This window comes from Protopterus annectens, chromosome 16.part0 (genome assembly GCF_019279795.1).
Source record: "Protopterus annectens isolate FY-2018-M chromosome 16.part0, PAN1.0, whole genome shotgun sequence".
Classification (NCBI taxonomy): Eukaryota; Metazoa; Chordata; order Ceratodontiformes; family Protopteridae; genus Protopterus; species Protopterus annectens.
Genome location: NC_056750.1, coordinates 596,343,151 through 596,370,453, shown reverse-complemented (window position 1 = coordinate 596,370,453; position 27,303 = coordinate 596,343,151). Strand labels below are relative to the sequence as shown.

General features: G+C 39.4%; 1 protein-coding gene across 1 annotated transcript in view; it reads left to right on the top strand.

Annotated features, from left to right (window-relative positions):
- LOC122790625 (amiloride-sensitive sodium channel subunit gamma-like) overlaps positions 1-27,303 on the top strand; it is a 1,193,300-nt gene that overhangs the window by 567,112 nt on the left and 598,885 nt on the right. Inside the window, exon 6 of the mRNA XM_044058151.1 lies at positions 9,741-9,861. Coding sequence (XP_043914086.1) covers positions 9,741-9,861 — 121 coding nt within the window. The remainder of the gene's footprint in view (positions 1-9,740; positions 9,862-27,303) is intronic.

The following is a 27,303-nucleotide window of genomic DNA, read 5'->3' as shown; positions in this document are numbered from 1 at the left end:
GTGACCAATTTAGGAGAAGAATTGATGTGCTTTCACTTACATGTCCTTTTCTGAGGGACCTGTATTTGGGAAACATCAACCACAGGAAAAATTGGACTGGGAACTTAGGCTGAGTATGTCTCCTGAAGCTGCTGATGCTGACTATCCTAATCAACCTGGATGAGGGAGGGAGAGAGAGAGACAGACTCAGATAAAATCGGAGGTTGGGATGGGTCTGGTCTAGATGGTGTGAGCCTCTCTCTAGCTGAAAGAGCCTGTTCTACTGCCTTGAATGTTGAAACTGAAATGGGACCTGAGAGAGCCTCTCAACATAAGGTAGTCGAAAATGTCCTCCAGGCACCTGCTGATCCAGAGGCTAATGGCAGAGCCAAGCTGTCGAACACTGAGGCACCTAAAGGAAGGGACAGATCTGAAGGTCCAGAGGTCAACCTCTCTTCCAGGAACTCAAAGTCAACACTTTGGCTCCAGGTCTCATTTCTGTCTGAAGTCAAGAGAAACAAGGGTACAGACAGAGTTGAAATTACTAGGGGTTGGTTTCAGATCTGAAGGTATCACTCCAGGGGTGACCGGATCTAAGGGCCATTGACTCGACTTGGCAGTCGGCAATGGAATCTAAGATGGGAGGGTAGTAGAAACTGTTCTCAGATCTGACTAGAGATACAGACCTGGGATGACCCCCGAACTGTATCTGCTGTACCAGAAACCTCCTTATCATCCTGCTGATGCCTGCTTCCAAAAGACTTGTGATTGAACGGGCTGAACTTGATAAGGCTACTGTAGAAAATCTGAAATATCTAGGTTCCCTTAAAACTGGCAAATGAAGCCAAGGGTTGATCAGCTCCAAAGAAAATCTCAGAGCCAGAGAAGGTGTCCAGATCTGGGGTACTGTTATTGTCTGAGACTTCTCTTGTGGTTAAAGGCTCATTGGTGGGATCTGAGGAACTATCTGATCAGATGACTTACTTAGTTTGGCTGCCAGACCTGAGGAGACTGCTGGATCTAGAGACCACTTTCTACTAGATTATTCAATCTTTTCTGGAGCCTGACTCAACTCTTTTAATTTCTGCCTATCCTTTTCTTTGTTTTTTCAGAAGACTTAGAAGGAGAAGGGCTGACGTTAGCTGACTGCCTGGGCAAAAGTCCTTTCAGAATTAGCTTATTGTGATGAATTTGGAGTGCCTTGGATCCGAAGGATTTGCAAATATTGTACTCCAAATGGACTACCCGCAGGCAATAAACACATAACTGGTGCGGATCTTGGGGGGGGGATTTGGTATCCACACTGGGCACATTTCTTAAATTTTTTTTTCTGGCATTCTAAGAAGTAAGCTAAATTACTTTATCAATAGAAAGAGCAATTAAAACAGGAGCTACTACAAACACTGTATATAAATATAAATGCAAATATATCAAAAAAGTATGAAGAAGGAGACTAAACTACAAAAGCAGGAAAAAAACGAAGTGTAATGAGGTCCTACTGACCAAATGCTAACTAGAAACTGTTGTATTATCTATAATATCCAACTATAGGGTGGGGGAATAGAAAGGCAGAATAAAATTCTAATTATTGTCGAAGTTTTGAAATAGGACACAGTCCTGAGATTCACCTGCATCCTCAATGGGAGCAAATGAGATCTGAAGCTAGATGGAGGACAGCAGGGAATTGTGGGTAAGGGATGGAGTCAGAGTACCAGTTCCTTCCATTTGGAAGTGCTGAGACCAGATCCAAGATCCATCTATTGTACGTGATGAAACTGGACAACATCAGACCATATGTTTTGGATTTGTGTTGAGCCTTGGAGGACTGTTGATATTTGAGAGAGACTAGCACAGGGTGGGAGATTTGCCTAATGGTTAAGGTGTTTACCTTACAGACACAAGGTGCAGGGTTTGATTCTCACATGAGGTAACTGGTTAGGCTTAAAATGGCCTGAAAGGGCAGGTAGCCTAGTACTAATCTATGAAATAAATCTAAATTTAGGTGGGATAAGTGTTAATTCTTTTTTTTTTTTTTACAATAACACTGTTGATGATCAACCAGATATTTTTGACATTTCTATGGCTTTGTGGTTTATGTGGAGCAATCTGGAATACTTTAAGGTGTGGCAACTTGTTTCTATGGACTGTGGCGGAGATTAAGTAATATTTCATAGCCATCAGATGTTATGGTTATAACAGCTGGGTGGGGGTTGGGCTTGGCTGGATGAAATAACTGACCCTAATATTTGTTCAATTTAAACATGGTTTTGCAGGACTAGTGTACATTTGCGATAAGTAATATGGAATACTTAACTGGACATCTAGTATACACAGACAATAGGCATAATTGCTGTTGCTGTTTTCTGTGGAGGAAAATGACTAGCTGCCTTCTGTTGTTTGTTTATTTTGGCTTTGCAAGACTAATGTGATTATTTACAGCAACCTCCAATATTTTAATGTGTGGCAACTGTGGAACAAAGGTGAAATGCATTGCATGGTCATCCTTTGAATTATACACAGAAGTGGTTACAACTGCTTGGTGAGATTTGCTCAGATGAAAATAACTGACCCTGTTGTCATATGCTGAGTTTAACAGTCATCTCTCCAAAAAAAAAGGAGGATAAATACATTACAGAATACCCATACCATCATAATTTCTGGGGTCTGGTGGCTCCCACACACCAAGGCTGTACAACTAGATTTTTCACATGGGCTTAGTAATTGTCTCGGTCTTGAATCCCACCTAGTTTTAAACTAGCTCTGTTCATAGGTGTGCACAGAAGGTCACTGTACCTGTGTTGGGGACTGGAGACAATGTCATTATTTCTTTATTATTCCCCTTAAACCTCAGAGGTTACTATATCTTGGTTAGGCTAGGGACAGTGTGGTCATTTACTCTAATTTTCCTCACAAACTTTAAAGGAGTCCAAATAAAAAGCAACAGGACACTGCTGTGTTGATAAAATGTAGATAAAATTTAATCCAACATAAACAGATAAAACACCAGGTAAGCGCTTTCGGGTTACACCCTTCATCAGACAAAGATACATTCTTCAAACAACATTTTTAAAAGATAAGACAACCAATAGCATCTAGTGAAAAACCCGCCTATTTTGGAGGGTGGGTTTAACTGGAATGACATCATTTAATCCTGGTATCCTGTGTGCCATAAACTCTATGATCCATCTTGATTCAGCCAAAGCTGTCTGATGTTTTACATCACCCCCCTACTGTTTGGTTTGATGTTAACAATAGCCCTAAATTTGAAGCTATGTGTAGGGTTGCCACTGATATGCCTATATAAGGCATTACTCGGGTCACTATTCCTGACGCTGCTCAAGTGCTGCAAGATTCTAACCTTAAACATATTGTTGGTCATTCCAACATAAAAACAAGGACATTCAACACATTCGGCTAAGTACACTATGTTCATGGTCCTACATGTGGCCCTCCCTTTTAAATTAAACACCTTCTCAGTTACTGGATGTATAAATGTGGTTTCTTTATTGATATGACTACAGGCCTTGCATATCCCACAGGGAAGTGTTCCTGCAGTAAACTTCAGAGATCCACCTTGACCACTCATCTTCTCCTTACACAATAGATCTTTAAGATTCCTATTTCTCCTATATCGGAATCTAGGACTATTGTCAACAATCTCCCTTAGTCCAATATCGCTGGTTAAAATATTCCAATTGTTTTGTACAATCCTATTAATGTCTTTTATGTTGCTACCATATGTGAAACTCAGTTTGGGACCCATTTGCACGCATGCATTGTTATCATTTGACGATTCCCCTCCATATGTTCTCTTTAACCAGGGCTTATATCTAGTCCGTCTTAATTTAACACTATCATCAATAGCACGATGTACCAGTCTTTCATTGTAGCCTCTATCCTTAAAACATTTGTCTAATTTATCCAACTCTTCATCAAATTGTGTATCCATAGCACTCACCCTGGATATACGACTGACCTGCCCCTTTACAATATTTGGAAAAATATGTCGGGGGTGCATGCTATCGTAGGACAGCAAAGTGTTTTGCCAACACTCTTTCCTATACAAACTAGAAATAAAACCTTCCTGCGTCTGTTCTACACAAACATCCAAAAACTCTATATGAGTGTAGGATGTTGTGGTAGTAAATTTCAAGAATGTGGTAGTGGAGTGGATGTAAGAAAGAAAGCGGTCAAATAAATTGCAATCTCCAAAACATAAAATAAAAATATCGTCCACAAAACGGGCATACATACTTATGTAGCCCTTCCATACTTCGTTATTCAGAATTGTAGAGGATTCCCAGTTGGAGAGAACCAGATTGGCGTAGGTGTTAGCACAGGGGGTGCCCATGGCTACCCCCTGTGCTTGTCTGTATATCGAACCTGCTCCTATAAACACATTATTTTCCAAGACAAGTGTCAGCAAATCCTTCACTAACTCAATTTTATATGAATCCACATCTTGCTTTGCAAGAAGCTCACCCACTGCTGTTGTGCCATAATCATTCGAGATGACAGTGAATAAACTGTTAACATCTAATGTAATCATTAACAGTCCATCCATTCCATTGGGTCTAACTATACCCCCCAGTATCCTCAGGAAGTGTCCTGTATCCACTAGTATGTTATCTATCCGTTCCATATATGGTTTAAGAGTGGCTTCCAACCATATCGATATGTTCTCAGTAACCCAACCCCTGCCAGACACTATAGGTCGCAGGGGTGGGTTACTTAGGGATTTGTGTATTTTAGGCAAAGCCTTGAATACTGGTGTGACTGGTTTGTCCACCCGTAAAAACTCATGTGTATCAGGTGTGATCCTCATATCATACAATAAAGACCCTAAACGCTGGTGCACCTTATCAATGACCAGTCTAACACCTAGGGGATTAATCTCCAAATAAGTATCATCTGTTAACATGTTTTTTACTTTCTCATTATACCATGCAGTGTCTAAAACCACCACTGCACCTCCCTTGTCAGCCCCTTTAATAGTTAGGTCTTTGTTGTTCATCAAACATTGTAAAGCCATTTTCTGTGGTATAGTTAGATTGTAATATCTGGTAAAATTACCATCTGAAAAGTATTTAATTAAATCCCTCTCACAGCCATTCATAAAAAGATTCAGTGTGGGTGTAAAAGGTGGCACAAAGTTACTTGGTTTTTAGGAAAAGCAACATTATTTTCAGTATTACCAAACATTACCTTCAACATGACATTGCGACAAAACAGCATCAAGTCCATAATAATTTCATTGTAAGAACAAACCTTACTGGGTACAAAGGTAAAGCCTTTGTTCAGTACTGTCAATTCATCTCTATTTAGCGTATAAGAAGATAAGTTGTAAACAATACCAGTACTGACATGAGTAGTCAATAGAGAATCTTTCTTCTTTTGTCCATGTCCCTGTCGTCGCTTAAAGATCTCTTCCATACTCCTTTCTTCCTTACTGCAGCTGGTAGCCTGTCCAAAAAACCTTCATGCACTTGGGCTACCTTCGGTCGTGCTCCAGAGGCATATACAGTACTTTCATTGACCATGGAGTTTGTAGTTGTGGAAGCCGTTGGTAATAAGGTCACCTCATCGGAACTAGTACTCTCTATCAAAGCGGAGCTTGCAGATACATCATGGACAGTCATTGTACTTCCTTCCGACACAACATTTAATCCATGTGTAGCCTGGCCATTGCCACTGTTTCCCTCATCACTACTCACATTCTGTGCATCTAATGCGAGCGGAAGCAATTCTGTAGTGTTTCCTGCAAAGTTAGTCACGCTTTTTCCACGTAGATCATAGTCACACACCCCAGCAACAGGATGCGTTACTGACTTCCTTGGTATCCGTTTGTTAGTGTCCGTTGGTGCCTGATTATGCCTTGGCCAAACGAAGATATTCCCATTGGAGAAATCTTCAAAATCTCTTTTAATTTTACTTAACTTTGTATTGCGCAGCTTCTCAGTGTTGCTATGAAAAGATTCATGCAGCGCTGCCAGTCTCTGCACATACTTGGAGTCAGTGAACTCAGAGTCTAATTTGCTTTGTAGCTGCTGAACTTCTAACTTCAGCCCTTCTAATTCAGGGGCAAAAAACTCATTCAAAATGTTCATGTATTGGAAACTAGTGTTGATATTCAGTGTTTGCCACCTCGCTAGTAGATCCGGATATCGATCTCCCTGGGCTGGCATGCAGAGTATCCTCATGCCCCTAGGCACTATGCCATATTCGAGACATGCTTCCAAATGGAAGGATTGCCATTGTAAACGTTGCATTTTGTTCATTTACAGGAATAGTGACCCGAGTAATGCCTTATATAGGCATATCAGTGGCAACCCTACACATAGCTTCAAATATAGGGCTATTGTTAACATCAAACCAAACAGTAGGGGGGGTGATGTAAAACATCAGACAGCTTTGGCTGAATCAAGATGGATCATAGAGTTTATGGCACACAGGATACCAGGATTAAATGATGTCATTCCAGTTAAACCCACCCTCCAAAATAGGCGTTTTTTTCACTAGATGCTATTGGTTGTCTTATCTTTTAAAAATGTTGTTTGAAGAATGTATCTTTGTCTGATGAAGGGTGTAACCCGAAAGCGCTTACCTGGTGTTTTATCTGTCTATGTTGGATTAGATTTTATCTACATTTTATCAACACAGCAGTGTCCTGTTGCTTTTTATTTGGAGTTGTTTGTGCTTTGAAGCTCATCGGGACTTTGGCATAGCGTACAGGTTTTTTACTTTGTATTTGAACTTTAAAGGAGTGCATGGAGGGTCACTATAGCTTGCATAGAACTGTGCTGTCTCTAGAAGTAATCAGTTGGAAACATTATAGCAATCTTTTTCTTTAATTTTCTTCACAATTGAGCATCTGATGCACAGGTGGCTATCTTTTAGGGAGAGTAAGCATGTTGTTTATGTATGTCAACAGCAGATATATTATGTTCAAGTCAGTTTTTTCTAAGTCTGACATCAGAAGGGTAAACAAGAGATGAGTATGTTTTGGGACGGGGAGAAATGGTCCCAGTCATACTTAATCAGCAGGTTAAATTTGACTGGGCATTTCTACTTTAAAATGCATATCTCAATTTAACCCCATGTAGGATACAAAGAAAATGATTACCTGTTCTGAGCTGTGGGGGTATGGTGCAAGTACTATTCCCAGATATGATATTTGCATCCTCACAAGCATTTGTTACCTTACTTTATTGCAAACTGGTGTTTAGTTAGCTTTGAGCATTAAAACTTGGGTACAACTTATTTCTTCCTAGAAATAAAAAAAAAGTAGGATTGCATTTATTTCCTGTACTCATGATTTTCATTCAGGCCATCCCTGGATAAAAAGGAAAGAAAAAAGTTCTAAGATACACTTCAGAAAATCTATAATTAGTAGTTATTACAGGAAAGTCTTGGTCAGTTAGAATGCACTGAAAGGAAGCAGGAAAAAACAAAGTTACAAAGAATGACTACATTTCTTTTTTGGTTATGATTTTTGTTCAGGCAACCATTGGATGAAAAAGTTGTTTCAATAACTCTAAAATGCACTTCAAAATATCTGGAACTCACATGGCTTCTGGGGGTCTAGTTGCCCCCAGGCCTCTGGAGTAATACAGTTATTTCCACTGCAGTTTATTACTCTGTAGTCTTGGTTACACAGAATGTGCTGAAAGGATGCAAGAAAAAACAAGGTTAAAGAGTAAGACTAAATTTCTTTCTTTGATCATGTTTTTTGTTCAGGCAATCAATAAATGAAAAAGGTTGTTTAAAAAATTGAAAATGCACTTCAGAGCATCTAAAACCCTCATGACTTAATACAGTTGCTTCCTCCTCCATTATCAGAGTGCATTTTGAATGGATTGATCAACGGGGGGGGGGGGGGGCACTATAGAGCCATTTTGCCTAGGGTGCCAATTCACTTAAGATCAGCCATGACTTCAGGTAAGAGGAATTACTTAATATTCCCTCTTCTTTATAGTGGTACACCCTCAAAACTGATATATATGGATTCACTTTATAATCTCGAAATACTGAAATATCGAATTTCAGTAGCTCAAGACTATAAAGCCAAAAACACACAAACCCGAAAACCAAAACTGCGAAATTCAAAACCGCAAACGTCAACAAAACACTACACCACACATACAAACACAAATACACCTACCTCCCAACACTACAACAAAGCAAAACAACACACATGAACACAACAAAACAAACACACACACCTACCCTTCCTATAAGCAGGGGAAAGCCCCCCTGCACCCCCCACCATGTGGGGAGCTGTGCCCCCACCCCCCACTACTTATATATACTAACTCTAAGGTTGCACTAAACACCAAAAGACAGAAAACCCACCACCAGACATTCTACACCCCCCGTTGCCCAAACACACATCACATACATACAAACACCATCACTCTCAACAATGACACACTCACACTCTTACCTACCTACCCTAACCCACACCTAAAACTCCCCAACACACTCACAAACACACAAACCCTCCCCAAAACCCTTAAAAAAACATAACACTTACCTAACATGCCATCAGTACCGCAGGTTCGATATTCTGCAGTTTCGCGCAACTACAGATTCGACAATTTGGTCTTGAGATACTGAAATTCGAAATTTCAGTATTTCAAGATTCCAAAGTGAACACATATATATATATATATATATATATATATATATATATATATATATATATGTAAGTAAAGGGGTGCTTCACACATAGGGGTATATGGTTGACTACCCATTATCAAGATACTGTTCCTAACTCCTGATGTGTATTAAGCTCACTTTAGCAAATTCTGCTTCATGTGGAATGGAAGCCATTGATACATCACATCATATGTTCTTGATGAGTTGTTGTGTTGTTGTTGTTGTGTCTTTCGGCTTTTCCCCGTTAGGGGTCACCACAGAGGAACTCCGGTCCGCTAATGATTGGTAGTTGATTTTTACGTGCCGAGTTACCAGCCCTGATGCACAACCTTCAACAAAGGTACACCCATTCACACATGACTCCACGCAGAAGATGCTTTAGCTGAGAATCGAACCGGACAGCATCTTACTGTGAGGCGACAACGCTACTAATGTTGCCTTATTGCCTTATAGGGACTCCTTATACATGATCAGGATGAAATTGCTTGAGCATCAGTAGCACAAAAAACATTAAAAAATCTGGAACCAATGTAGAGAAGATATTAGTTCTTATGGAAGCATGTTAAGAATAACAAGCAATAATATATCAACATTTCATATGGAAAATACTTTTTATTTTTGTTTTGTTTGACACAAAGTCAGTTGTTTAATCAAAAGAAAAAGAACTGAGATGAAAATTAAGCTTATATTTTGTAACAGTATTCGTCATAATTTAGGATTCATAATAAAGTTACAAAGTTTCCCTTAGATTCTATCAAATGTCATGGAATCGTTGTCATTCATATGGACTGCTACCAAACTTGGGTATAAATTGTTAGTTGAGCAATGACGACTTAAAGATGTAGGATGAATTTCCACCTGGAGCAGCTTATCAGGGGTTTTGCTAAACCTGGAAATCACCATATACATATGGTAGAGCAAACAGCAACTGCAGCCAGAATATGAGTGTTAAAATATATTTTGAAGGATAGCTGTAATAAACAAATGCCTGTTTTTTTCTTAAATCAAGAATATACTTTCTAAATGTCAGAGGAGTTTCAGGTAAGAAGTGTACCACAACATGTTTTGCAACATTTTTCTATTACATGTGTTTCTTTCTGCAGGCCTGCAAGCGGACATGTGCACAGCAAAGCATTATGGAACACTGTGGTTGCTCCCATTGGGAATTTGCATCCCCTAAGGATCTTGGCTACCCAAAATGTAACCTCAGTGTGCCTGGAGTCAGTAAGTCAAATTTTTTGCTGTTGTCAGTTGTTTTAAGTTTGTACTCTTACACAATAAAAATTAAGAAACATTTGCAGGAAAAAAACTAGCAGTATATGGTTAAGCTCTTTTGTTCTCTTTAAAAACAAGAATATCAGAACACAACTAAGAAAAAACCTTCCTTAAATACCAATAACTAACAAAGTCACAAGCAAAATCAGCTGACATGAATTAAAAGTACATCACTTTTAAATATAAAAATACATATTACTTTTTTAAAGTTTACAATACTTTAGCAATTACAAATCCATACTTTAAGTATAAAAACATTAATTAAAAATATTAACAAAACTAAACTCTTTGCAAAGTTCATTTAAACATGGTGCCTATTATTTGCCAGCATCACTTGCCATTTAACTCCCTTATATTCCAACTCAGCTTTATTGTTCCCATTGAATGGCTTTTCAATCATGTGATGCACTGCAAAAAACTAAACTTTTTAAAATTGGAACACTAAACTGTGCACTTATTTAACATTTTCTTAACATCTTTATTTCTGATGGCAAATACATGCTCATAAGCTCTACATGAAAGCTTTCTAGCTGTCTTACCCACAAATAAGCTTTCACAGGAACAGCAGGAAGCCAAATAAACAACTAATTCAGAACTGCATGATAATTTCTCTTTTGCCCAATATTGTTTATCTGAATGGTTTAAAACTAAATTTGAGATTTCACTGATGTATCTACAATATTTATAACAGCATTTGTAAGTACCTGACAACCCACATCTGGCAACTGTTTGAAATGGTGACTTTTCTAACAAACTCCTAATATTTTGTGTTCTCTTATATACAAACAAAGGGGCCTCCCCTAGCACCTGAATTGAAATCTGTATTGCCTAACATTATCTTCCAATTACTAACAATGATATTTTTTATGTCTTTCATATTCAAAGATATTGGTAAAGAAAATTCCCTCAAAAATTAGTTATTTTTTTGTCAGATAATTCCTTTGTGTGACCACTTAATAAAATTGGTGAAAAAATCTCTGATCACTCTTTACTAACTTCCATCATAAATTAATTTAATCTGGGTTCGTGGAAACCTCTGTCTTTAAACAAATCTCTTGAATAACAAATTTTCTCTTTAAATATTGAGTCATAACTAACTAAACAACTCAATCTACTGAACTCTCCCCTAATATTGTTCCACTTCATGAATATTGGATGTTGACTGTTATGGCAGCTAAGGATATGTGCCAAGAAACTAAACAAAAGATAATACAAAAACTGATAAACTGGAAGCTCTTATTTAGGGATATGGATAGCAGGATACAAGCAGTGAAAATGTTTTTAATCGCTTTAATTATATTACACAGGTCAGGCATATTTTTTACCAGCCAGAGGAGAAGTTGTGCATAGTAATTAATAAAAGGTTGAAGGATATTAATTGAGAGAGGCAGAGGAAAAGAATCAAGTAAGATAAGTTGGTCCGCCCATTAGAACATGGAGGTTTATGACTAACTGATCTGAAGAGATATTTTAGAGTTATACAATTAAGGCACTTATATTTAGCACAAGCAGAAATAAGAAGTTATGTACCTACCATAACGTTCCATGTTAGTTGTCTTCTTCTCGCCTTCTTTCTTGCTGGATGAGTTTGGAGCTGAACCTCAGCTCCGACTCGGCCAATACTAAAGCTCGAGAGCTAATTCCACCGGCTCGAGGCTCCCCTATATCCCACAATGCTAGGCGGTAACTACTCAGATCTCGTTTTATAGCTAAACCAAGCAGTTCTGGTCTCCATAGTATGGAGAAAAAAGAACCCACCTCTATATAAACCTGAATGTAAGCTACACAAACATAAAAGGGGGAATAGAGGTGGTAGAACATGTGGGAAGGAAACTCCAAAGGAAGATCCCAAAATTTCCTATCGGTCTGTCCAGGCTAAGGGGAAGGAGGGTGGGATGCAAGAAAGAAGGCAAGAAGAAGACAACTAACATGGAACGTTATGGTAGGTACATAACTTCTTAATGTTAAGTTGTCAGTCTCGCCTTCATTCTTGCTGGATGGGACCGCATCCCTAGCACCTTATTCCGGGTGGCCTATCGGAACAGACTCTTGAGAACAGTGGAACCAAAGCTGGCACGGTTTCTGGAGGCCATATCCAATTTGTAATGTGAAATGAAGGTATGAGGAGAAGCCCAAGTGGCTGCTGCACAAATGGAATCTATAGGCAGCCTGTCCTGAAAAGCTACAGATGTAGCTAATGCCCTAGTTGAATGAGCTCTAGGTCTTGAAGGCAGTTTTTGATGTCTGATTTCATAGATGAAGGTAATTATAGAGGTAAGCCATCTTGAAAGGGACACCTTAGTAACTGGAAGGCCCAATTTCCCTTCCGCATAAGACAGGAAAAGTTGATCAGATTTCCTGAACTGTTTAGTCCTGTCTAAATAATTTCTAAGTTGGCGGTGAACATCTAGAAAATGTAACTTTTGTTCCGATCTGTTGGAATAGTCAGGGAAAAAAACTGGGAAATCAATCGTTTGGTTCAGATTTGTCTCAGAGGAAACTTTAGGTAGGAAGGACGGATTAGTCCGGAGGGACACCCTATCTTTGTGGAAAACTAAATAAGGAGGACGACTGCACAGAGCATGAAGTTCAGATACCCTTCTAGCTGAAGTTATGGCTACTAGAAAAAGTGTTTTCCATGAGAGCAGCTTAAGAGGGCATGAAGCCGCTGGTTCAAGGGGAGGATCAAGGATGCCAGAACCAAATTCAAGTCCCATTGAGGTGGGGGATCTTTGATTGGGGGCTTGAGCAGAAAAATACCTCTTCAAAAGGCTTTGCAGAGCTTATGGGACATGATAGTGGAGTCTGAGACTCCTACATGAAAATTAGATATAGCAGCTAGTTGTACTCTAATGGTAGATGAAGAAGAGCCTAAATGGAAGAGCTCTGTCAGAAAATCTAGGATAGACTGGATAGGTGCAGTAAAAGGGTCTATATTCTTTGATGCTGCCCAGAAGGAAAAACGTTTTCATTTACTATTATAAATCTTCCTGGTAGAAGATTTGTGAGAGGCTATCAGGATGTTCCGGACCGAATGAGAGATTAAGGGAAGCCTGGCTAGGGTAGGAATTGGAGAAACCACGCTGTGAGGTTGAGAGAATGAAGGGAGTGGTGCAGCTGGCCCGACTGGTGGGTCAACAGCTCTGGCACTGGGTCCAGATGCCAAGGCTGCTCCAATAGGTAATGATGGAGGAATGGAAACCATATCTGTCGAAGCCAGTAAGGGGCAATGTGGATCATTGTAACTCTCAAGGCGATAGCTTTCTGAATTAATTGAGATATCAGTGGAAAAGGGGGAAAAGCATATAGAAGTCCCTGGGGCCAATCGTGGACTAGAGCGTCTCTGGTGGGATGGCCTGGTAACGGGAAGAGAGTGAAGAAGTCGTGACACTTGCTGTTTTGGGGAGTAGCAAAAAGATCGCAGCAAGGCTGGCCCCATCTTTGGAAGACTTCTTCCTGCACTGATTTCTTCAGAGACCACTCGTGGGGCATCAGAATGGCCCTGCTCAATTTGTCCGCAATCACGTTGGACTTCCCGGGAATGTGCGTTGCTATCAGAAAACGCTGAGAAGAAATCGCCCACTGCCAAAGACTGAGTGCCTCTCGACATAAGGGGTAGGATCTGGTTCCGCCCTGTTTGTTGATGTACCACACTACGGACATGTTGTCCGTCTGAATTGCAATAGTCCCCGTGGGAAGAGAGTCCTGAAGGGCTTGCAACGCTAAAAGCACTGCTCTCATCTCTAAGACATTTATGTGCAAGTGGCACTCGAAAGGTTGCCACGTGCCCTGGACTGTCCTGCCCTGATAATGCCCCCCCCCACCCGATCAGGGAGGCATCCATTGTCACCGTGGCGACTGGGAGGGAGGAACGACAGGTCTGCCTTGGAGAACTTGAGGTGATGTGATCCACCAAGACAGGTGATTCTTGCATGATTGAGTTATTAATATGATGTGAGACATTGGGAGCTGTTGGAAGGACCATTGAGTAAACAGCATCCATTGGAGGATCCTCATGTGGAAACGAGCTAAGGGGAGAAGGGTGATAGTAGCTGCCATGAGTCCTAATACCTTCAAGACTACCCTGGCTTTGACCTTGTTGCATTGTAGTAGAAGGTAAACTTGTTTGTGGATATCTAACACTCTTTGCTCTGTAAGTCTGGCGGAAAGATTGAGTGTGTCTAAGGTGGTGCCTATAAAGGTAATAGATTGACAAGGCGACAAGGCAGATTTTTCGAAATTTATTGAAATGCCTAGAGCTTGGCAAGTTTGGATGGTGAAGTCTCTGGCTAGAAGCAGTTGATGTCTGGTGGCGGCAGTAAGGAGCCAGTCGTCTAAATATGGAAACACCTGGAATCCTTGACGTCTCAAGTGAGCCGCAACCACTGCCATGCATTTGGTAAACACTCGGGGGGCTGTAGTGAGACCAAAGGGCAGGGCTCTGAACTGGTAGTGACTGGCTCCCAGCCTGAAGCGGAGAAACCTCCTGGAGCGTCTGTGCATTTTGATATGGTAGTACGCATCCTGAAGGTCTATCAAGCACATCCAATTGTCCTGACCCAAGAAGGGTAGAATGGACTGTAGCGTGACCATCCGGAATTTTGTTTTTTTTTATATAATTGTTTAACTTGCTGAGATCCAGTATAGGTCTCCAGTCCCCTGTTTTTTTTTTGGTACCAAAAAGAATTTGGAGTAGATTCCGGATCCTTGCTGGTCTGCTGGGACTGATTGGATAGCTCTTTTTGATAGCAGCTTTGATATTTCTAGTGCTGCTTGTTCCCTTAGACTGGGTGGAACGTCTGGAAGGGATCCTTTGGGTTGGGAAGTGGTGTGAATAAAGGGAATTTTGTAACCCTCGGATATGATTGACTGTACCCATTTGTCTTGGGTAAGGGAAAGCCAGGCTTTTGGGTACAGTGATAATCTTCCCCCGACTGCCTCCAAAAGTGGACAGCCGGGCAGCTCCTCAGGGATGCTGAAAGGGTTTATCAGAAAAAGTTTCTCTGCTACCCTGGTTTTGCGGACCTCCTCTGCCTCTAAGGCGGCGTCTATTGTTATTCCCCCCTCTGCCTCTAGAGGGGAATCGACCTTGTGCATCAGATGAGACTCCCTGAGGCTTGCGGAACCACATTTTTCCTCCCCTCTGACCTTTTGGATAAGGTCTAGAAGGGGTAGAAAAACGGACTCCCACGGCAGAGAGAGTCTTACCTTCCACCTCGCACCTCGTCAATGTATCCTTCACCTAAGGACCATACAATGTTGAGCCATCAAAGGGGGAATTGGTGAAGGACGCCTTGAAAGGGTCCGCAAAATTGCAAAGCCGCATCCAGGCGTGACGTCGTAAAGCTACACCTGTGCCTGCGGCCCTACTCGCCCCATCAGCAGCATATGAGATAAGCCGCATGGAGGAGTTAACAATCAAATTCAGGGTTGCCAACTGGGAGTTCATTTTGTCTTGGAACCCCTCAGCTGTTGGATCCTGTATAGCCTCACCCATATCTTTGAGCAAATCTCTCTGGAGAAGGGTGAAGTGACACAAATAGTTCAGCGACCGCATTGAGAAGGTCGCTGAGGAAAAGATCCACTTACCATACCTGTCCATGGTCCTAGACTCCTTATTAGGAGGATGGACAGGTACCGAAGGATCAGCTAACTCCTTCTTAGTGGCTGCGGCCACCACCATGGCATCAACAGAGACACCTTTTGATAGAAAGTCTTTGTCCTTAGGGGCAGTAATAAATTTTGATGGCCTCCTTGGGGTAGGTTCCACTGAATCAGGGGCCGTCCAAGCCTTCCTTGCCACCACTTTCATAAGGGGGTCAAAGGGAGGGGACACCCTGGAGGTGGAAGGGCGAGAGCCAAATGCCTCAAGGTAAACTGACTCGTCCTCTGAAAGGTTAAGGGCAGGCCAGTTCCCCCTCTGTTTCAGGATTTCAAGGATGTCAGCAAAGGAGACATACTCAGAGGGGGACCGAGGGGAACCTTCAGATTCCTCCAAGTCAGTGTCAGAGGTGATAGACTCAGGGGAGTCAATGTGCTTCCTCTTGCACTGTCTCTTCCAAGGGGGTTCTCCTACTGGATCAGGAGAGGCCTCGGAAGAGGAGGAAATTCCCAATGGGGAAACCTGAGGAGCTGTCTCTCTGCGGTCTGATACAAGGGGATGGGTAGAAATCACGGCAGGCACTGAAGAGGGAGGAGCTGACGGAGCCGACTGTGGGCTAGACACTGGGTCTAGCACACTCTGCATGACCTCGAAGGCGCCCCTATCAGGCAAGGCCGGAGGTCCCCGCTCCGAGGAGACAAAGACCCCCCCGGCACCGACAGGGACAGCTCCGAGGCCGATGTCGGAGCCGAACTCACCAGCGCCGATGCTCCGAGAGGGAGAACGGGGTCGGACAAGGGTCCGATGCCACTCGCCCCCTCGGAGCTGACGAGGGAAGCCCAGCGCCGAGATCCCTCCAATGAGGAAATCGGAGCAGACGACGGAGCCAAAAGAGAAGGTATCGGCTCCGAAGCACCGACAGCCATGGCTCTGATGAGCCCTGGCGCCGAACTCAAAGGAGTCGGAGGAGGAATAAAATCATGGATGGAAATAGCCGCTGACTTTTGAGTAGGGCTATGCAGCATTTGGGCCAGTGCCTCGGACTTGAGAAGTCTACTCACCACCCTTTGTAAATCATGGTCGGACAGCCTGGAGGACCGAGAGGAGTGAGACCTATGGCTCCGTTCTGGTAGAAGAGGAGATCCCGGCGCCGAATGGATGGAGCCAATGGAAGGGGACCTAGACCTCTTCTTAGCAGGTGGCTCCAATAAGCCTATCGGAGCCGACTGAGTCTTGTCAACCTCGGCTCCAGCCAGAGCCGAGGTGATAGTATGAGATTTGGAAACATTGGCTCCAGTCGGAGCCGATGTCGAAGCTGATCTAATGCTTCCAGGGGACGGCTCAGAAACTGGAGCCGACGGTCTGGAAGTCTTAGAAGGCTTCCCCGACACAGACTGAGTCAGGGGGCCTTCAGGCTTTAATAAGCCACTGAGCCGACTGAGTCTTGTCAACCTTGGCACCAGCCAGAGCCGAGGTGATAGTATGAGATTTGGAAACATCGGCTCCAGTCGGAGCCGATGTCGAAGCTGATCTAATGCTTCCAGGGGACGGCTCAGAAACTGGAGCCGACGGTCTGGAAGTCTTAGAAGGCTTCCCCGACACAGACTGAGTCGGGGGGCCTTCAGGCTTTAATAAGCCACGTAAAATCAATTTATTTTTGCGTTCCTGCAGGACTCTAGGGCTGAATGCATGGCATACAGCACATGAGTCCTGCAGGTGCAAAGGTCCCAGGCAATATACACAAGAAGTGTGACCGTCTGTCAGAGACATTTTCTGACAGCACAAATCACACTTCTTGAAGCCTGAGACCTTGGAGTCTTTAGACATCCTAACTTAGTGTAAAAACACAAGCACAACACACAAACACACCCTTAAGCAAAAAATAAAATTTCAGTCACACTGAAGGACTAGAGGAAGGGAGAAAGCCAAAGGCCTAAAAGTTAAGAAGGGAATAAAAAGGGATTGGATACACTCAAGGGGGACCCGATTTAAACTACTGAAATACTATAAATAAAACTATGGTAAAAGGAAGAAAAATTAGGGATTGAAATAGAAGTTTCTAATTAGAAAACTTACTAACCTGCCAAAGCCGGTAGAAGAAGCACCTCGTCAGCTAAGCGGCAAACGAGATCTGAGTAGTTACCGCCTAGCATTGTGGGATATAGGGGAGCCTCGAGCCGGTGGAATTAGCTCTCGAGCTTTAGTATTGGCCGAGTCGGAGCCGAGGTTCGGCTCTGAACCCATCCAGCAAGAATGAAGGCGAGATTGACAACTTAACATGCTACAATTCAAAGTGGAAAGCTATGATGGTGAATTAAGGTAGTAATTCAAGATATAAAGAAAGAATGGGATTTTGGACACAGATCCTTAAAGCAAATAACAGTCACACAGAATATTATATTCATAAAGTAGCAGAAAGTATACTAAGAACTAAGCCAAAACTGGAATGGAGAGAGGAGATTTTGACAACAGGCACTACTGTAATTAGGGGTACAGAGAATAAGCAAGAGGGGGCGGAATTTATTGGAGAAAGCTGTCAAAGGAACCAAAGTACTGTGAACAAATAATTAGAGAGGGAAAGATAATAGAAAGGGAATAGGATAAGAAGATATTTGGATTGCAGGCTAGCGACTGCCTTCCCTATCAAGGAATGACAGCATATAGACAAAGAAAAAGGGACAGGGGAATCATAAATGAAAGAATGGCACTGTTTGAGTTTTTAATTGAGTCTGGAAAAGAAGCTGCTGTTAAAAAGGGATAATTAGTAGGGCATATAAACTATTGCACAATAATTATAGGAATTAATCAGAAGCCAGAAAAGATTGGGAAGAGAGATTTGATAGGCAATGCACAAAGAAACAATGCGTGGACATATGTATGGCTCTGAAATATGCAATAAAATCAAGAAGATTTAAGATTTTTTCCCAGAAGCATTTGCATAGATACTTTTATAACCCAAGCAGACTCCAACGGATATTTCCTTAGGTAAACAAAAAAAGAAATGGCTCCAGCAAGGAAACGGCAACTTTTAATAAAGATACAGACTTAGCGCTTTCGCCCTGTTACAATAAAGGGCCCCATAAGAGTCTAAAGAAACAATTATTGGTTTATTTATATACCATATTGAGAACCAATTAACAAAACAGCAGCCACTTACATTGTATCAATGACTTAAAGACATACATAATGAAAACAAATCCATTTAATACATATTAGTCAAGTATAAAAATAAAATATAAAAACAACAATACATCAATTCAATTTTCCATATACCATTATGTTGTCATGAATCAAAACCTTTTCCCTCCATAAGTTTTAAAGCACCGGTGATTGAAACACAATCATATAACCCAGGTTTTTCATCAGCAGTCAACCTAACCTGCCACACCAGTCATTTGTATTCTAAAATGTTGTCACAATTACTACCCTTCTCATCATTCACCACTTTGTCAGTAACAAATATAAAATGTTTTGTAATCCTTGCACTCAACTGAACACCTGCATAAGGTGTTTGACATCGCTTTCCATTTCACATCATACAAATGTTCATGAATCTTGTTCAACTTTCTTGTTGTCTTCCCTACATAGAAGGATGAACAGGTCATTCATGTGGCCAAGTATACCACATATTTAGTATTACAATTACAACATCCTAGACAAGAGATAGACCTATCAAATGCCACCACAGAAACATACGGTCCATCCTTATTATATTTACAATGTTTACACATGTCACATTTCAATATTTTTTAAGTAAAAGTACAATTAGAGAGCTGTTTTTGTTTGTTTATTCTTTTTGAATTCTGTTAGTATTTCCTCGGGTAGATCAAATTTTGGAGGTGTAATAGGAAAGAAAGAGGTACCTGGAAGCATATGTTCTCAGAAGGTAATGAGTTGGCAGAGTTTAGAAATTCCCTATAGAGTACTCTGTCATAAATACTAGACAAGCAAATGAATGTGACTAAGGAAATTATTATTTATTTATTTATTTTACATTTGTTGACCGGGTAAGTCCGACTGGAACCGAGTCCATTTTAAGCGGAGGCCCGGGGAGATAAGCTCCAACAGAATACAAGAATGATAACAGTAGAGTGAATGGCATTGATTATATATAATATTTAAATTTTAGGTATTAATGTAGTTAAGAAGAGGAATACAGGTAGAAGTACATTCAGAGAATCAGTGTTACAAATTTCCAATTTTTGAGGGTGGTAGTAGATTACAAAAAAAAGGAAAAAAACAAATTAGATAAGTAAATTACATACATTTTTTTAGATTTAGTCAAGTTTGTCACAGTGGCATATCCATTTTTTGTTCCAGGTGTTGTTTGATTGAGGCTTTAAATTGGTCTGGGGAGGAGAGCATGGTAATGGCATCTGGAAGTTTGTTCCAGGTTCTACTTACAGAATTTGCAAATAGGGCCGTGCCAGCCGCGTTGTTAATTTTAGTTGTTTGTATTTGTAGCTTATTTTGAGCTGGGATACAGGATCTGAAATGCCAAGACATAGTAAGGCTTTCTTAAGTTTAATTCTGGTGGTTGCCAGATTACAATTACTAGAAAATGGACATTGAAATCTAAATCAACTATACTTAAAATAGTGAATACTGTAAAACAGACAAAATAACAGGAAGTGAGATAATCAGAAAAGGGAAGGAGTAAATTACATAGAGGAAATGGAAATTGTGGGAAAAATATATACATAGAGATGTTCTGGAGTAGGAAGGTTGAAGAGAAGGCAGGAAATTAACAATTTATGTAATATTGCTTTGACTGTTATATAACAACATATGTGACGTATAATGTTTGTAAATGTGAATTTGTTGATAAGAATTGATTGTCTTTATGTAAATGTAAATTTGCCTATGTCACAAGTGATAATTCATTAAAGGTGTTTATAAAAGTTGACTACTGTAAAACAAATAATTATACTTTCTATCAATTTTTTCCAGTATGACACTTCAGCCTAAAAACTTCACCCATTATACAACTAATAAATGATAAAAAAAGTAGTACCTATATTTAATGCTGTTATAAATTGTGCAAGTTCAACTTTTATACCATTTCATAACAAAAACAAATTGTCAATAAATCTATATTAACTGGAAACTTTTTCAAAAAAGCAGATGCTTTTCAAGTATATCATGTTCCCACCAAATCATTACCACATTTACAAAAAACAGTATCATCCTTGTTGCCATAATAACTCCTCTTCTTTGCCTGTAATACTTACTATCAAATATGAACAAATATAATCTAATACCAATTTCAAAAATAAACAAATAGCATTAATAAATTTAATACCAAAATTAGTAAACTTTGTCAAATAATTCTTTGCAAAATCAACCCCTGTGTCTTGAACTAATGAAGTGTATAAAAACACACCATCTATAGTAAATAACACAGATTCTGTACCTTGAAAACTGTAACTCTTAAGAATATTCAAAAGAACCCAGGAATCCTTCAAATAATAATTAGATTGCTATACAACTGGGTTTAATAAAAATTCAAATTTAATGAAATAGTTTCAGTCTTACTAAAATCCACAGCCACACTTGGTCTAAAAGGTGAATAATATTTACTCTTATGTATTTGGTATATTCCAAAAAAACTACCCATCTTTGGAAAATCCGCCTTTAAAAATGTATATAATGTATAATCTATGCATCCTTGCTGCAATAACTCAAACAAACATATACATATATTAACAATTCTTTTCTTAGTAATATAATGTTCTCATACCTCTGCATTACAATTGGAGTCACTTAATGACTCAAACAGCTTTCTGTTATTATCTGTGTTCATAAGAACTACACCGTTGCCTTTATCAGCTTTCATAATCCTTAACTCAGTTTGCAACATTAAATCATACAAAGTAACTCTTTCAGTGTGAGACAAATTGTAGAACTTGTATCCACTTTTGTTAGTCACTAATTTGCACACGTTTTTTCACAGGTCTGTTATTAAAACCTGAAATACCATTTAAAATAGAATGCAAGTTTAATTTACATACTTAAAATTTAAGGCCAACAATTGGTTTAGGAACTTTGGCTCTATCAGAAGGAATAAAAGTAAATCCTTCATTTAAAACAGAAAAAAATGCCTTTCAAATCAAATTTGCTAAGGTTAAAAATGACATGGCTTTACTAAGTTCCTCCACCAGTTCCACAACTTCATCCCCTTGATCTGCCTTTTTCCTCTCTAGTTGTTTCTCTGCTGCAATGAATGACTCATGTAGAGAAAAGGAGATGGTGAAAGGGTTTGCAGCTCATGCTCCATTAAGTTGTTGCCTCTATTACCACTCAAATGATGCTCAGCACCAGATGTTTCTTGATTTAAATTCATTGAAAAAGAATTGTTTTAATTTTCAAGAGATGACAATGATGATCCTTCCTTAAAAATAGGTCCACTTTGAAAACTAACAGTTTGAGTCTGCTCTGAACACTTATAAATGTTACTGTAATTCTTATTAAGTGGATATGCCTCCCCTTTTTGTAAGACTCACTGTCTCTTACGAGGCTCTTCTGTTTCTTTTTGAAGATAGTTGCTGTATGCCTCTCAGTCTAAGCAGACACACAGTCATAAAGAGACCATAATGTTGGATCACTTTTAATGTGAAATCTAAAAGTGTATCTGTTCCTTTAAGTTTTTGAGCTTATATGTGTTCGTCTTAATTAACAATTTCATCACTGCTATTCCAGTATAACTGAAAAAATCAACTAAGTTTACATAAATCTCGTTGTTTTTAGCAATACCATGATGCTGGAAGCAGACAGGGTGCCAGCTTTAAATTACTCTATTAATGTTAAGTACATTTTAGCTTTGCAAAGTCTTTAGATTTGTTAGTATTTTAATTATTTTTTATAATTTATGTATGGATTTGTAATTACTAAAGTACTGTAAACTTTTATATTTAAAAGTGGTGTATTTTAAATTCATGTTAGCTGATTTCTCATGTGACTTTGTTAGTCACTGATATTTAAGGAAGTTTATTTTCTTAGTGTGTATTGTGACGAAGGTATTGTTATTAAACAGAACAAAAGGGCTTAACCATATACTGCTAGTTTGGTCTTTTTCTCCCTGTAAGTGTTTCTTATGTTTTTTTATTTATTTTGGTTGCAAAATGCTTTTTTATCACTCCAGCTGTGCTCTTAAATGTTACTGCGAAATGCTATTAACCAAACAAACAAGCAAACAAAAAAAGGTTATATTTCATTTGTTTGCAAAACTTTTCACTACAGCTGGCAAGAAATACCAAACCTGTGGATCCTTTGTACTATCAAATAATAATGGAATAAAAACAGACAAGTAGTGGATGGAAAGACAGATGGTTAAAGCGATTCGGTTATGATCATGGGTGCATCACGGCAAGTAGTGAGTCAAGTGCCACAGTGCATTTACATTGTCTAATTTAGTATTTATTTGGGCCATTTTAAATAAAAAAAAATCGTCATAAACTTTTTATTAAACCAAGACCCAAATAAATTTAGTGTAATCCATATTGATGTCATGGTAGGCAGAGACAACACTCCTTCTGTTGACTTTAATGAGTGCACCTCTGCGCATATACGGCAGTGCATCCATTAATGTCTAAGGATGTAATTCACACTTTCAGTATCATGATGTCACTGAGGTTAAAATTTACTTTAAGTTCATTGACATGATCATTGGGAAAGTGGTATTATAAAAACATTTTTCCACCAGCAAAAACAGCTGCAAAACACATTCACCAATGTTGTGAAAATGTCATTTGAAACTTTGTGCAGTACCTGACATAGTGCAAAGGTAAGAAATGATTTATTACCAAATCACTTTAAGTGCATAACTAGACAGCTTTATTTTCTTAAACTTGTGTCAACAAATTAATGAAGTTAAAGTTAACCGCAGTGTAAAATGTAAATTAAAACATATTCAGGCAGCACTATTGCTGGTATAATATTTTAACCATACCATTGACTTCTAATGTAACAGATAGCCCATTTCTCACATTTCAGTTTTTAATGTTGATTCCAAGCAACACAAATAATATGCATAATGAAGGAAATTAGTAACTAAGGCAGCTATGATGTCACTGTTAATTCATTATGTGTACATAGCACTTTGCAAAAGTATAAACTTTTTTCTGTTGTTTTTTAATTCTTAAAGCACTGAATACAATTTTGAGGAAAAAGTAAGACTAGGGGGATTAGGAAATGTAAAAATATAAACTCTGTAAGTAATGGAATTATAACAAGACAGTCATGCATGTTATGTCTCTGGTACTTTTGCTTCTATTATGTATCAGTCAGTGCAGACTCAGGACTGCTGACCATGGCCTCCCAGCATGTTCTGTCCCACTGCATTATCTTTGTAAAATAGCTGCTGCATCACACATACAGATTAATGGCACACAATAAATTATGCAGCCACAGGAGTTTGATATTTTATTTATTGATTTATATTTGCTATTACAGATCATTGACTAGTTTATCCCTAACGGGCACTGCTCATTTACAGATGAGGACTGACACGAAGAGTTCGATTGGTAGTAGAGCTATAAATAAAGTAGATTTAGAAAGTAATGTATATAACAGGAAGCTTTTGGATATCTAAAAAGTACAGTTGTGCAAGTAAACTTAACTGTAACACTGTCTGAAAAGATCACTGCTGCGATAGCCGTATGGGATGTGCTGCCAAGGATTGGACTCATCAGTCAGCTTCCAAAGCTTTAGGGTACCTTCCATGCACCCTACCCACTGAGTTGCATGAGGGAAGCAGGAATAAAATAAGTGGACATGGCACTGATTCTTCAGAGCTTTCTTGCCTTACAGGAGGGAGTCTACAGCTCTGACAAATAAGATTCAAATCAAGAAAAATCCAACACCTTGGCATAAAAATAGCCAAAAGGAGAGTGGAGGGAGGGGCCAGCTACTGAAGCAATGATATATTTGAACATCTACTGCTATGGTAAGTATACTTACACAACTATACTATGTCCATCATTAGATCATGGCTGCAGTAGCCTAAGCTAGATGTGACCGGTACCAAAGTTTAGAAAGCAAGGGAGGAGGAAGATAGATCAGATTCCAGGAGCCCCTGGAGAATAGACCTACCACAGCCTGTTCTGGACCTACAAAAAACCTACAAAAAACATCTAGGTTGTAGTGCTTGTAAAGAAATGCACAGAAGATCAAGATTTCATCCAACACTTTCTAATAAGCTACAAAAAGTGTGCTCCTTGTCTATGCCTAGCAACAACTTGTTAAAGTGAGAATAACTACAAAGCAATAACATTGGGCAAGCATTAGACAATCATTTTTTTTGTTACTGTTTGTCCATATTTATTTATTTTTTTCTAGGAGATAAACTACTGGTAAGCACTCGTGAATATTTTAGTTCTGTAAATGCAGTATTTAAATTGCCTAAGGACAAGAACAGCATGTGAAACTCTTTGTCTTCCTTAATTTTTGGTTCTGGGAAAAACAGGGTGATTCATAGCCTGGCTTAAATAAAAATTAGGAATAAACTCTAGCATAAAAGAGGGGCTCTTCTCTAGATAACCTTTCCTATGAGTAAAAGGAAATCAATGACTCACCATAAGAATTAGAAACTTAGATAATCTTCTTGGAGAATCTAGAGTAATAGGTAATAATGTTATCCTGGAAAAGAACTTCAAATCTGCTAATAGAGCATGTTCCAGGTGAAACAGTGTTATGTTTTCTTCAAAAGAAAAATAAGATCCCATGAAGTAGCCACCCAAAGTCTAGGTACGGTGCCATGTAAAACCCCTTTTCAAAAAATGCTAGACTTGGGGCGTGGTGGAAAAAAGGAGGATCTCACAGCAGACAAGTGGATATGACCCACAGATGAAAAATGATATATAAATAAGATAGGTCAAAGGATAATAACTCACACAAATATAGAATCAGAGGCAACAATACCCTAAAATGAGCCTCGTTCTAGGAATGGCAATAACTAGAAAATCTTTTCCACTTAAACATCTATGATTTTCTAGTAGCATGTTTCATTTCCTTCTTTTACACCTGCTGCACATACTCAGATAATTCTGTCATCCAGGTAGTCCATTTGGAAATTTTTAAGGTTGGAATGTATCTAACACCTTGTTTTCTCTGAGAGTCATTCCATTATGTGAGAAAGTGTGTGTTAATTGCCAGCATCCATAGTCACAAGAAGGAAGAACCACTGCTTCCTGGGCCAAAAGGTAGTCACCGGAATTATCTATGGTGAATCCTTCTGTATCTTTTAGATGAAATGAACATTATTTACTCAGCATAACACTAGATCTGTGTTGTTTTGTTTTCATCTGGATCAACCTTTGGGGTTTTGGATCCAATCAGATCTGACCTTGGACCTTTTTAAGAAGTTTGGATCCAGGGCTCTAACTCCTCAACTATCCATAATTCCCTCAGTTCCCCAAAGTACCTCAAACTGAGTTTGCCTGTTTATAGCTATAAAACTTTATCCATACAAAACTATACACATCTACTTGACATGGTGGTCTACAGTGATGACACCATGAAGAGCAGCAAGAGTAGGCTGTCCAAAGACAAGGCCTCTGGTCAGTTACACCTGTTTGTCTGGAGTCAACAAGTCACAATTTAAGCTGGGGGATGGAGGGAGGGATGATGAACCAGACAAAACAAGACAACATGGTTCTAGCAATATGGTAAGTACATAATTTCTGTATTCAATGTCTGTTTTCATCAGATTCAATCTTTGGGACAGATTCCCAAACTACTGTAAAAACTGGGTGGAATTAAGAAAGGATATTCCTGAGTAAGAAGGTGCCAAAGAATTTATGAGATCTGAACTAAACATCCAACTTGTAGTGTGACACAAAAATATGAGCTGTAGACCAAGTAGAGGCCTCACAAATATCAATAGGAATCCTACCCATAAAGGTGTTGGAGGTTATCTACCACTCTGGTGGAATGAGCCTTAGTTTTGCCACGTAATAATGACAGTTACAATTTTTTCATACACAGAAATAATACAGTCAGAAAGCCACCTGGACAGTATTATTTTTGAAACTCTTTGACAAAATTTTGCATTTGAAAAGGCAAGAAAATGTTTATCAGACTTCCTGATAATCTTTGTCCTATGTAAGTAAAACCTGAGTTGATGATGGACATTCAGCAAGTGTAGGATATAATCCCATTTGCTAGACAACTTTGGAGAAAACACAAGTAGATGGATAGTTTTATTAACATTTGCTTCAGAGGCTACCTTTGGGAACAAGTGTGTAGTTGTTCTCAAAGATTCTCTGTCTTTATGGAAAACCAAATATGAAGGTTTACACAATAACACTTGCAACTCTGAAATCTTCTTTGAAGATGTAACAGCCATCATAAAAATGTGTCTTCCAAGACAGAAATTTTAGATCTACTGTAGATACAGGTTCAAATGGAGTTTTTGTCAAGGCCAGAAGCATGATGGTAATACCCCATGGAGTAACCGGATCCCTGACTGGGGGTTCTAAAAGGTAGGTTCCATTCAGGAAAGCCTTGGAAATCTTTCAGGAAGAAATAGAAGTTTGATTCAGCCCTATGTGAAAATTAGAAATAGCCACTAATTGCACCTTGATGGCGGAGAAGCTGGATCTTTGTGAAACAATTCTGCAAAAAAAAAAAAAAAAATGAAAAGCAAAGGAAGAGGGACTGAGAAATGGTCCAACCCCCTGGAGGAAGCCCATATGGTAAACCTTCCCTACTTACTGAGATAAACTTTTCTGTTATTTCGTTTCTGTAAAGAATAATAAATTTGAATAACTGCGGCAGACAGCTTGGTGTCC